This window comes from Lichenostomus cassidix, chromosome 19 (genome assembly GCF_008360975.1).
Source record: "Lichenostomus cassidix isolate B80296 chromosome 19, HeHo_3.0, whole genome shotgun sequence".
Classification (NCBI taxonomy): domain Eukaryota; kingdom Metazoa; phylum Chordata; class Aves; order Passeriformes; family Meliphagidae; genus Lichenostomus; species Lichenostomus cassidix.
Window position 1 is genome coordinate 4,790,891 of NC_139499.1, and position 11,947 is coordinate 4,802,837.

At 47.9% G+C, this 11,947-nt stretch overlaps 1 protein-coding gene across 1 annotated transcript; it reads left to right on the forward strand.

The window, feature by feature from the left end:
• The first annotated feature begins 3,322 nt into the window (after window positions 1-3,322).
• Window positions 3,323-11,938, forward strand: PRKRIP1 (PRKR interacting protein 1). Its single transcript, XM_085078084.1, has 6 exons — window positions 3,323-3,485; window positions 4,763-4,841; window positions 6,238-6,338; window positions 7,094-7,179; window positions 8,849-8,916; window positions 11,200-11,938. Exons 1-6 carry the CDS (start codon window positions 3,366-3,368, stop codon window positions 11,313-11,315), a joined length of 570 nt encoding a protein of 189 aa, XP_084934210.1. The 5' UTR covers window positions 3,323-3,365; the 3' UTR covers window positions 11,316-11,938.
• The last annotated feature ends 9 nt before the right edge of the window (window positions 11,939-11,947 follow it).

Consider the following 11,947-nt stretch of genomic DNA (forward strand, 5'->3'; position numbering starts at 1 on the left):
CCTTTGGTAGGAAAACTCCTCAGAGACACAAATGAGCTTCTTTGACAAAGATCAGGGACCTGAGTTATGTTGTTTGGTTCGCACTGACCTATGAAAACACTACCCTGCTCTAATGCAAATCCGCTGACCCCAGTAAGCCCAATTCTGCCCAGACCCCAGCCCAGCACTTGGATTTTGTGGGCTTTGTATTTTGGTGAAATACTTTCTATTTTTGTATGACCCAAGTAACTGTCTTGCCCTCCTCCCCAGATTTTTTAAAAGTAAAACGTGCATAATCCGTCAAGAGTCTGCACCAATTCCCTCAACGTGGAATTTGAGAGTGAGATGTTCCCAGGTCTCTTTCCCCACGGATTGTGTGGGCTCTGCTGGATGACAGACAGCTGCCTTTTTGTTTCCTGGGGCTGTGAGCTGTGGCTGGAACAAGCCACGTTCTGGGCAAGTGAATCCAGCTGCTCCCTGCAGCCCTCAGGCTGACATTCTGTCCTCTTCCCACGGGGACTGGCACGGGAGGGCCGAGTCCTGGCAGCTCATCACTCACACCCCTGCTTTGGGAAACTGTGGAAGAAACAGGGTGAAACTTAAGGGATTAGTGAGCTAAACCAGCCTGTGTTGTGCTTAGGACCCAGCAGACAAAACTCAGTTTGCAGCAATTCTGCTTTGTTAAACAGTCTGCAGTGGGGACCTGCCCTGGCCTCTGCAACGGAGCTGCTGTCTCCCTGGCAGGGCTGAGTGCAGCCTGGCACTGGATGGTTTCTGCCCTGGTGGGATGAAGAGGACCCAAGGCTGGGAGAGCCGCAGGAACAGGAGCTGGGGAGCTGGCAGACAGCATGGAGGAAGCTGTTTGCATTGCTCCAGCCAGGGCTGAGACTGCAAGGACGCCTTCCAGGACCAGCGGCCAGCTGGGAACTCAGCCAGCACTAAATTCACACCATTCTTTTACAAATCAGGTTGGTAAGACAAACACGAGACACAAACTAGTGTGATTTCCATAGCAACCTCAGTGGAGGTTGAAAAGTCTTTTGTAAACATAAGGCTGAACCTGAGGATCAGCTCCGATTTTCTCCACAGAAAAGGGGGAAGAGAATGGAGGCTTAATAAATTCAGGTCATACAAATGAACTATAAATCTCAGAAGGAGCTATTCCCAACCTCTCTGTTCCCCTTTCTGTCACCCTATCCACATGCACAGCACGAAGCTGTCTGAAACCCAGAGCCCAACTTCCCGGCTCCGGCTTATCTCCATAAACTGCACAAAGGCTTATGCCCCTCTTCCATTGCAGCTGACCTTTACTGGCTAATTCTGTGACGCACACACAGCCCCAGCACATGCCATCCCATTTCTGTAGGGCCACAGTGACTTGAAAAGAAATTTGGCTTGCAATGGAGGTCTGTACTGCAGCCAGCTCCAGCTCCTCTTCCCCACCCCATGGCTTCCTGCAGCTCCATCAGGCAAGCACGGATTTGGGTGTACCAGCGTGTCCAAGCGCTGTTCCTGCAAATCCCAGGTGTGAATATGGATGCAGACAGCACAGCTTTCCCCCCCTGCTACCTGCCCACATCTCCCAGTGCCCAGCAGGGCCGTGCAGTGCCGTGGGGAATGGTGCTGCCATTCATCACTGTCAGCAGACAAAGCCTGCAGGCCGCGCTGGTTAATGACCAAAGTGACACGAACAGATGGTGCAGGCAGCCTGCCACGGGGGCACCAGGAAGTGCTGTATCGCTTACACCCTCACAGAGAAGGGATTTGGCAGGGCTGAGGGTGCCAGGGAAAAACACACAGAATTTTCACCCTCCTCGGGCTCAGCCTGGACAGAGCGTGGCAGATGCCAGAGCTGCCTCGCTGATGGGGTATGCTGGGGACAGACTGCACTCCCTGCAGCACGGAGAACGTGTGTGAGGGGACATCAGAGCTCAGCAAACACAGCTTTGGGAGGAGGACACATGGCTTCAGCTGGGACACGGGAGAAGTGATGCAGGGAACAAGCTGTATCAGTATTTCAGTGTCTGAGAGAAGTCAGAGGCTGTCAGAGACCCTTCTCGGTGGTGCTGAGCAATGGGATGAGAAGCTGGAGCACAGGCAGTTCCACCTGAACATGAGACATGGGCTTGCTGGAGCCACCCCAGAGAAGGCAAACCAGATGATTAGAGGGGTGGAGCACCCCTCCTACAAGGAAAGGCTGAGAGAATTGGGGATTGTCCAGCCTGGAAAAGGCTTTGTGGCGACCTCATTGTGGCCTTTCAGTACCCAAATGGACAAGAAAGATGCAGAAGGACTATTAATAAGAATTTATTGTGACAAGAGGGGGAACAACTTCAAAGTGATAGCGTGGGTTTAGATAAGATATTAGGAATAAATTCTTTGCTGTGAAGCTGGTGACACCCTGGCACAGATTGCCTGAAAATCTCTGACTGCCCGAATGCCCCATCCCTGCAAATGTTCAAGGCCAGGCAGGAGGGAGCTCTGAGCAACCTGGTCCAGTGGATGGACCCTGCCCATGGATTTTCCCTGCCCATGTCAGGGGGTTGGAATGGGATAACCTTTTATGTCTCTTCTAACCCAAACCATCCTGTGATTGTATAAGGAAGAACTTCTGCATGGTGTAGGTGATCAAGCACTGGCACAGGCTGCACGGACAGGGTGTGGAGTGTCCCCCAAAAGCTCTCTGGAGTGCTGCACTCAGGGGACCATGGGGGGTTAGAGGGGAAAGACTGGGTGACCCCAGTGTTCCCTTCCAACCTGAACCATCGTTCTGTGACTCTGCACCTTCCCACAATCCCACTGAGGGTGACAGCACTGGGGCAGGCTGCCCAGGAAGGGCGTGGAGTGTCCCTCTCTGGAGACATGTGGATGAGTTCCTGTGTCACCTGCTCTGGGTGGCCCTGCCTTGGCAGAGGGTTGGACTGGTGATCTCCAGAGCTCCCTTCCAACCATACAATCCTGTAACTCTGTGATCCATCATTCTGTGACTCTGTGCCTTAAGCCTCCGCCCAGGCTGCAGGGTGCGAACACTTGGTGCAATCTCTTCACAGAAAGGGGGATTAGCTATCTGCACGGGCTGCCCAGGGAGGTGGTGGAGTCAAGCCACCGTCCGCGGAGACGTTCAAGGAACGATTTGAGGCGCACAGTGCTCCGGCTGACAGGGCGGTGAGAGGTTGAGTTCGACGATCCCAGAGGCGTTTCCCGCGCTGACTCCGTGGCTGTGTTGGCGCTGAGGGCTCAGCACGGCGCTCCCTCACACACCTCATCTCCCGCCTCACACACCTCCCGCCTCACACCCTTCCCGCCCTCACCGCACCCGCCATGACGGGCCGCCCGCGTCGCGCGCCGTGACGTCACGGGGGGCGGGGCGCGGCCAGGGCCGGAACATGGCGGCGCCCTCGGCCCCGCGGCCGCCCCGGCCCCGCAAGGAGCCGCAGCCGCTCGTCATCCCCCGGAGCGCGGCCGAGGAGCAGCGCCTCCGCCTCGAGCGCCTCATGAGGAACCCGGTGAGGGCACCCGCCGGGGCACGGCCCGGGGCGGCGGGAGAGGAGAGGGGCGCCGAGACCCCCCCACCCTCCCCCGGGGTCCGTGAGGGAAGAGAGACACTTCGGTGAAGGGAGAGAGACAGCGAGACTCCCTGCCGGGGTCCGTGAGGGGAGAGGGACACCGAGACCCCCCACCCCATGGGTCTGTGAGGGTAGAAGGACACCGAGACCCCCGCCCTTTGGGTCTGTGAGGGTAGAAGGACACAGAGCCCCCCAGCCTTGGTGTCTGTGAGGGGAGAGGGAGGCCGAGACCTTCTCGGTGTCTGAGGGCAGAGGGACGCCAAGACCCCCACCTCCAGCTCTGTGAGAGAAGAGGGACTAACACCCCCTTTCCTCTTCTCCGGGGTCCGTGAAGGTAGAGGGACCAACCTCCCCTTTCTCCTCTCCGTGTCCGTGAGGGAAGAGAAAGCGACACCCCCTGCCCGGGATCTGTGAGGAGAGAGGGACCAACCCGCCCTTGTTCCTTGCCGGTTCCATGACGGGATCGACACACCTCCCTTCCTCCTTGCCAGGTTCTCGAAGGGAGAGGGACCGACCCACACACACACTGTGAGGGGAGAGGGACTCGTCTTTTCTGGGGTGCTGTGACGAGAGACACCCTTCCTTGGGAACCCAGGGGCCCCTCAGTGCTCTGCCCGATGGTCTTTCCTCTACCCACTGCTTGTAATGTGCGAGAGCATGACCCTGGTTCCTCTGACTGGGTGTTTTGATCCTTTCCTGAGGAGGTTTTTGCCAGGAGGAGACTCTCACCCCCAGCTCTGTGTGTGCTGGAGCAGGCTGAGACATCCCTGCACCACGTTCTTCCTCTGACCTTGCACCGTGTGTTCTCCCTCCCCTGCTCTTCCCTGTCCTCTAGTTCTGGCATGGAAGGTACAGAAATACCTTTCATCATTTCCCAGACTGCTGCTAGTGGAATTATACTCAGTTCCTGCGGTTTCTTGGAGGTGCTGACATGCTTTCTTCTAGTTCCCATGCTGAAAAGAGGCACAGACACTCCTAATCCTCCTGAGGTTTGTTGACCTGCAGGCCTGAATGTGAGGGACAGAAAGGATCCCATTTGATTCTCCTCGTCTGCCTGATCCCTGTGCATGAAGGAATTGCTGCAGCTGTGCTCCTTCTGAGATCTGTCAGTTGGTGGAAGAGGCTCTTGTCAGACGTATCCCGCTTTTCAACAATGTGTTAAAATTGCAGACTTTGCTCCTGGAAGATGCTGATGGCTGGTTGGTTTGTTCTTGCAGGAAAAGACTGTACCAATTCCTGAAAAACTGAATGAATGGGCACCACGACCACCCCCGGAATTCGTTAGAGATGTCATGGGTAAAGATTCTGTTCTTCAGATAACTCTGGGGTCAGCCACAGTTAACTTAGAAAAGTGTTTAGCAGGGAAGGACAGAGGTGGTTTTCTGCTACTCATTTTGCTGGAGAAAAGAGGTGTGAAATGTGCTTTGAGAGTTGAATTTTTTCAAGTTTTATTTGGTTCTCTGGTTCCACTTTTCTGCTGGTTGTCAGAATGCAGAGAGAACAAAGCCCATGGCACTGCAGCACGTGGGCTGCCTGCAGAGCAATAAGCTGCTGCTCTGGTGATGACAAGTGAATGATGATGAGTAAATCTGTCCTCTCCATGGATCTGAGAGTGTTCTGGAAGATTAGCAGTATGAAGTCCCTCTTTTGACTCCTTTCAGGCTGTGAGAAGCAGGCACATGCAGCAGGTGTGATTGTGTGTGGACAGGCAGGGAGCTGGCACCTGTGCCAGGACCCTGACCCAAGTACTCTGTGCACACTTCACTTTTACCTGCAGGGATTAAATGTAGTAGCTGTGGTGGAAATTGTGGCTGCATGTAGAAGTTCTGTCTGTCTTTGAGACCTCTATCCTTTCTAGAAGGTTGACTTGCTTTTTATTTCAGAATAATTGATCTTGGACTAAAGTTTTTATACGCTTCTGAATAAAATCTGCTTATTGGAATTCCCCTGTAGCTTTTTCAAATAGCTTTGCTGTGTGTTTGAGTTGAATTGTCTTGTTTTTCTGGGAGCACCTGATGTGCTGGGATTCTGTTGGTATCAAGAGCACCCCTGTTGCAGTCCCAGCTGCTGGGTTTTAATTAGGTATCTTCTCTGGGGCTTGTGTTCCTGTGCTTTCCCTTGATAAAAGGCTCGAGAGACAGAGGAAGAGAGGGGAGCACAATGCTTAAAGCTTCTGCAAGGCTTCAACCTGGAGGCTGATGCCAAGAAGAAAGAGCTGTAGGGATTTAGTTTATGAAGAAACATTAAAAACTGTCAGTGGGATCTGTCTTGCATGTAAAAGTACAATTCTCTTTTATCACCTTTCTGTTGACCTGTATTTTGTGTGTGAGATTGTGCTGAAAATTAGTCGGAAACAGCCTCAGCAGGGTGTTGTGGCTCACCTCTGCCTGTAAGAGAATGGGGAGTGCATTTGATTTCTAGTTCTTTGCCTGCCTTGATGTGCAACTGAGACTGGCCTCTCCAGGAGGGTAATTGTAGGACCTGCTGTGACCCAAGAGTGTGTGGGTTTGCAGCTCACTCCAGCTTTCGGTTGTGAGTTGAGTTTAAAATGGTAACATACTCACTGTGTTGTTGATAGATTTTAATCTTACAATGCCCTTTCCTGTGTCCCATCCCTCAGCATGCAACTGTAGTCATTTGTGAGCACCTAGATACCTTCTTTCCTAACAGACTTAACTCTCCCTTGTTGCAGGTTCCAGTGCTGGAGCTGGGAGCGGGGAGTTCCATGTGTATCGGCATCTCCGTCGGCGAGAGTACCAGAGGCAAGATTTTATGGATGCCATGGCTGAGAAGGTCAGCACAACTCTTTATAACTCCCCCCATCTCCAACTATTCAGTGTTCATTGCAAATCTGTGTTTTCTTTGAAAGCCATGTACAAATAATTCCGTTCCGAGCCACCCCTTGTCACAGGAGTCTGTAGGAGTGTGTGATACGTGGTGTCTGTGTCAGTACTGAAACATTTGGTGCTTTGTGTCAGACATGCTCCATCTCCTGTGTTCCCTGGGGTCCTAGCACACAGTAAGGCCTCATGGGAATGTGTGTGTTCTCAGGCTGACTTGAAAGTGCTTTAAAAACGAGAAATCCCTGGTAACACTCCCTTGCACAGACAGAAGCTAAGCGAGTGCCTGTGCACAGAGTCCAGATGTTTCTTTTATATCCTGGTCGAGTAGATTGGCCTCTCTTTGAGAGCACTATTGTTATACTCTCTCTTGGCCAAGATGAGTCCATATGTTAATGTTTGTGTCTCCAATTATTCATTTGTTTTTACTGAAACGTTCATTAGGGCAGAAACCCAACCTCCCTCATCTGCTCTGGTGAGGATTCCTCCCTTGGAAGGTTTCACTATTTGGCTCAGGTTGCAGGTTAAAAATGCTGTCTGTACAGGAGTCATCCCTAGGAATATGGCTTTGTATAAAGAAGCCAGACAAAATCTGGCAGAGCTCCCTTCTGTATTTTGCTAAAAGACTTCTCCCTAAAAGGACATGACTTTTAAAAGAAGTATTTTAATTTAGATTGTGACCAAAGTATGACATGTGATCAATTACAGCAAAGACTAGATGAGGAATTCCAGAAGAAACTGGAGAGGAATAAGATGATTGCAGAAGAGCAAACAGCAAAACGCAGAAGGAAGCGGTAAGGGCAGATTTTTCCCAGGAGGCTTGACATGGAAACCCTCACTCCCTGTGCCTCATCTGTAGCTGCATGCTCTGGATAAACACTGTCATTCTGTGTCTGCATCTATCAGCTGGGAAGTCTGGCTGTGGAAATTAAATTTGTCAATGTCAATGTTTGGTTTCCAAAGGTAGCTGTAAACCTGACAGGCTTTGCTGGGGTGGTTTCTTTTCCATGCCATTGCTTGCAGGGTAGCTTCGGACTGATTGAGCTGCTTTTGCTGACACTGTGGTCTTGACTGCAACGTGCCTTACTGCATATTTCTTATAACAGTGAGAGGAAAGGTTTGTGTGTATATCTGGCTTAAATTAATGTCTGAATCATTTGATACCAAGCAGTTTCAGTGCAAACCTGAATGCTGCTTCATGGGTGGGCTGCTTCTGCCTACCTCATTGAAATGTCTGTCAGGCCAAGTCTAATAAGTTAGGTGAAAATACTCAGAAAAGTTAAATCCATCTTTTTCTTGAATTTTAGACAAAATGGAACAGTTACAAGACTGATGCTCTCGAGAAATAACCTGAGCATTGTAGTGCAGTGACACAAGAATTTAAATCCCACTCTCTGTGTCCAGGGTAGGTTTCAGAAATAGCAGAGAATCATGGCTCAGCTCTTTCCCAGGGTCTGACCCTGAGCAGCCTCTCCCTTGCTGCTTTGCATGCTGTGGCTGAGAGTTGCTGTGGAAAGGCCTGTGCAAAGTGACTCACTGCCATGTTAACACAAAAGTGCACAACACAAACACTGTTGCCATCTTAGTTTAATTTAATGTGGTCCAACAGATGGCCAGCAAGTCAGATCTGGCCTGCTGCCTCTTCCCTGGCTGAGATGGAGAACAACTGTTCCAACAGCAGATGCTGCTTAAACACTAACACCTCCTTGTCCCCTTCTATGCTCTAATGGTGTGGCTTTGCCCTGCAGGAGCCCCTCTAATTTCCCTCACCACCCTTCTCTTCTTTCCTGACCCAACAGGTACAGTTTCTGGCTCTCTGTTTCAAGAGTATTCATTTATGATGTTGAGAGAGGAACATGAATCCCAGGCTGCTCTGCCTGTGTCTGCCATTAAATTGCCAGATTGCTTTTGCTGGGCAAACAGAGCTGGGTTGTATGAATTAAAATTCCTTCTTACCCTTAGTGCTACTCCTAGGGCCTGACATCCAGAGAAAGTACAGCCAAAGAGGAAGGTCAAAGCATACTGCACTATTTTTATTTTCTTCAATTAAAGTATATATTACTGGTGATTTTCCCCCCCAAGTGTTCAGTTTCTGCAATCTGGATTTTAGCACCATTTTCTCTTTGTGCTTATTAGGTTAGGTAGCTAAAATGTGGGGGCAGTTTCATTTTTGTTCCATCTGTGCTCTTGGAGATTCTTGTGTATCATATAGTTTTGGTTGCAGTGGAGTCATGAAAGACTTTAAAAAAATCTGTTCATCTAAAAACACTATAGAAAAGTTTCTCTTGATCATGTGTTAAGTTTGCTCTGGCTGAATTTTCAGTTGCCAAATGTAAATTGAATTTCTCTTCTGAAATCAGCTTTTCTAAGACGCCTGTAATACGTCCTTTATCAGTGTATGAATGTGCAGAAGCTTTACCACACTGAATTTGCCCCAGAGAGTCTTTTTTCTTTGCTTTGTAGCCAGAAGTTAAAAGAGAAGAAACTGCAAGCTAAGAAAAATAAACTTGAACAAAAGAAGCAGGAAAAAGGTCAGTGAAATTTAGTTTACTTTTCTCAGGACTTGGTTCTGTTCCCTTATTCAAGCCTAGAAGGTTTTGTTCCACCCCCCATCCCAAGCATTCTCAATACATGGATTAAAGCCTGAGCCTTAAGCTTGTTATTTTAGCTAATGTTTCAAAATCGTCTTTGAAAGCCATCTATGTTGAGATTTAATCTTACAAATAACTTGGCTGTTTGTGAATATTTTCCATTGATTAGGGGAAATTTTGGCCAGCAAAGACTGGAATCTGAGTTTGTTGTTTGTGGATGTTCTGCCCCAGCTATTCTGACAAACTGCAGATTCAGAACATCAGCTGCTCAAAAGGGCATTATTGTTCAAGGCTGTGCTTTTTAAAGTGCATTTTGAATGTGTATGGGAAAACAGGTGGAAAAAAAATGCACAGCTTGGGCAGCAAGAAACTGAGTTATAATTTTGTGTGTAAGAAATTGAGCCACCTTGGTGCCATCTGTTCCACTGGACTATTTTATTTGCATAGAAATAAAGGTGAAAAACCTGAATGCCTCTCTTCTGCAGTCTTGAAAATTAATGTTGAGCAATGTCAGTGTAACTGTTTGCTCAAACTTTTGCATACTCGTTCCTTCTTTTCAGTGAGTATATTTTGGCTTACTCTTTCAAATAGCTGCCCTCTGTGAATCAGCACACAAATTGTTAGTCTTAAAGTTACAGCAGTTCCTGGTAATTCTGCTGGAATAGTGACTTGCCTGACAGTTCTACCTTATTTGTGCTTTGCTTTTCAGAACTGGATCTGTTTCAGCTGAACTGCTGCCAGCCTCCCATGTAAACATGGGAGGACAAATTGTTAGGTTAATTTTACTTGTGACAGCAAGTGAATGTAGCAGAGTGGATTTTTTGGGTGTTTTGGTTTTATTACCTTTTTTTTTTTTTTTAAGCTACTCATTTATGAATTGTAGCTGGGAGGAGAATTTAAGTATGAGTCAACATACTTTTGTTCATTTTGAGTGAGTGAACAGAAAACCCATCCCTTAGGGAGTGGCTGGGAGAGAGCAGAGCTGGATCAGGGACTGGTGCTGTGGTATGGGATTGCTGTGTGCCAGCTGTGGGGCAGGAGTGGTTTTGTTTGGCACAAATTCCTGAGAGACAGAATTCAAACTCCCTGATCTTTGTAACAGTTCTTAACTCTTTACAGTTTGTGGTTCTCTATGTAAAATAATAATATCAGGGGGGAGAGAAGCCTCTGATAGCCATTTTTAGTCTACTGAGAGCAGCCTTTCCTTTTTTCCAGTTTTGTGTGCCCTGGGTTGTGATCTGAGCGTTTTTCCAAATTAATTAAAGTGCATTTGTTGGATGTGGCAGGCAGGATTTGTCTTCCTTTTTGAATGAATAAATTAAACCTCTGAATTGCCAATTTCACCTTGTTGATGTAAAAACATTAAGAATAAGGGTTGGCACTGAATGAGGTCAGCCGTTAAGGTTGCATTAATGTACAAACTCCCAATAAACCCTCAAAGTTCAGCACTTCACCACGCGGTGGCATCAGACCACTGATCCTAAATCCTGCATGAGCTGGTCAGGACATTGAGAGTGTGACTGGGCCAGAGGAGCAGGAAAGGGCAGAAAAATGGCTCTTAGATTCAGGTCCCACTTTATGTCGTACCTCATTTTTATTATTTAATTTCTGATAGACGTTTCCTGTTATTTTAGCAGACTTCACAAGTTTTCTGTGATCCATGTTAATCTTAGGCGTATCTTAATGAGTTCCTGTCCTTGCAGTATAGCAAACAGTCTGTAAAAGTTTATGGCACCTTGTGGACTTTCTGTGAACTTGGATAGGTGTAGGAATATACTGAGTCTTGCCTGTGACTTCCCCAGTGTTCTGTGTGAACCTTGAGAGTTCATCCCAGCCTGCAGAGATGAGATTGGGAATGAGAAAATTTGTCACTTCAGTGTTTGACCACCTTTGTCTGAAAAAACAATGCTCCACAGGAGGTGGAGTTGTTTAATGATGGATTTGGTAAGGTTGGAGGTAAGGGAATATTTCTCCAAGGGAGAAATTGATATTCTGAGCTCCTCATTGAATTAATATAACCTGATATGTGTTCCCTGAGTATCTGGGACTGCTTAGCTGTGAGATATTTAATCAGGAAGACACAGGGGAATACGTTACCCATCCGTGCTAGTTAGCGTGACCTGATAGACATTTGCTGAGCACTTGAGACTGTTTTGTTGTGAAAAGCTGGACAAGGAAGCCAGGAGGGAACACCTTATCCATTCACCCTGTTTGTGTTTGTAGAACCTGGTCAATCCCAAGAGCAAGGCAGCAGCGAGGATGACGAAGAGGATAGCAAGGAGGAGGAAGAGAAGGAAGATGATGCTGAAGAGCCAAGTTTTGTGATGGGAAGAGGATGAGGCCTTCCAGGGACAGCTGGAGACACTGTTCATTGCTTTATATTCAGGAGCATGAAAGTCTTTCATCTCAGCCAAGCAGAGCTCATTGGCGTACGTTACATCTGCTTAACGGGGCATGGCCTTCACGTCACAGGCCCGAGAGAAAATGATAGAGAAATGCCAAATAAGAGATTTTTTCTTAATTGCTTGTATAACTGCTGTGCAGTCTGCTCTAAGTTTGCTCTAAAGAGTCAGCCATAAGTCTCTATGACCCTAGAGTTCTTTCTAACATGGCCCAGAGTGTTTTTCTGTCTGAAAGCTAAAACATAACTATTACCATTTAAGGGAAATATTACTGTGAAGGCTACGTATTCTACTTATGTTGAAGCTGGTAGCAGTGGGATACATGAATCTAGGGGAAGAGTTTAACCTAAAGTAGAAAAGTGGTCTGTAGCCAGACTCTCCTGCACTGTGAGTGTTCTGCATTTGGGGTTTTGTATGGGGTCATCTCTAACCCAAAGAAATCAGTTTATGTTGCTAGACAAGTTCTATAGATTTTTAATCAGGATCCCTTTTTTAATGCTAAAACTTTCCCTATTGCTTTTCTTCCATGTTTTTTAAATTAATAAAAGGGATGTGTTGGATTGTTCTGT

Bases quoted from the DNA above. Each gene is read 5' to 3' on its own strand.
- PRKRIP1 (XM_085078084.1), top strand. From the start codon at position 3,366: ATGGCGGCGCCCTCGGCCCCGCGGCCGCCCCGGCCCCGCAAGGAGCCG. The intron at 6,339-7,093 runs GTCAGCACAACT...GATCAATTACAG, and splicing joins TGGATGCCATGGCTGAGAAG to CAAAGACTAGATGAGGAATT. The intron at 7,180-8,848 runs GTAAGGGCAGAT...TTTGCTTTGTAG, and splicing joins GCAAAACGCAGAAGGAAGCG to CCAGAAGTTAAAAGAGAAGA.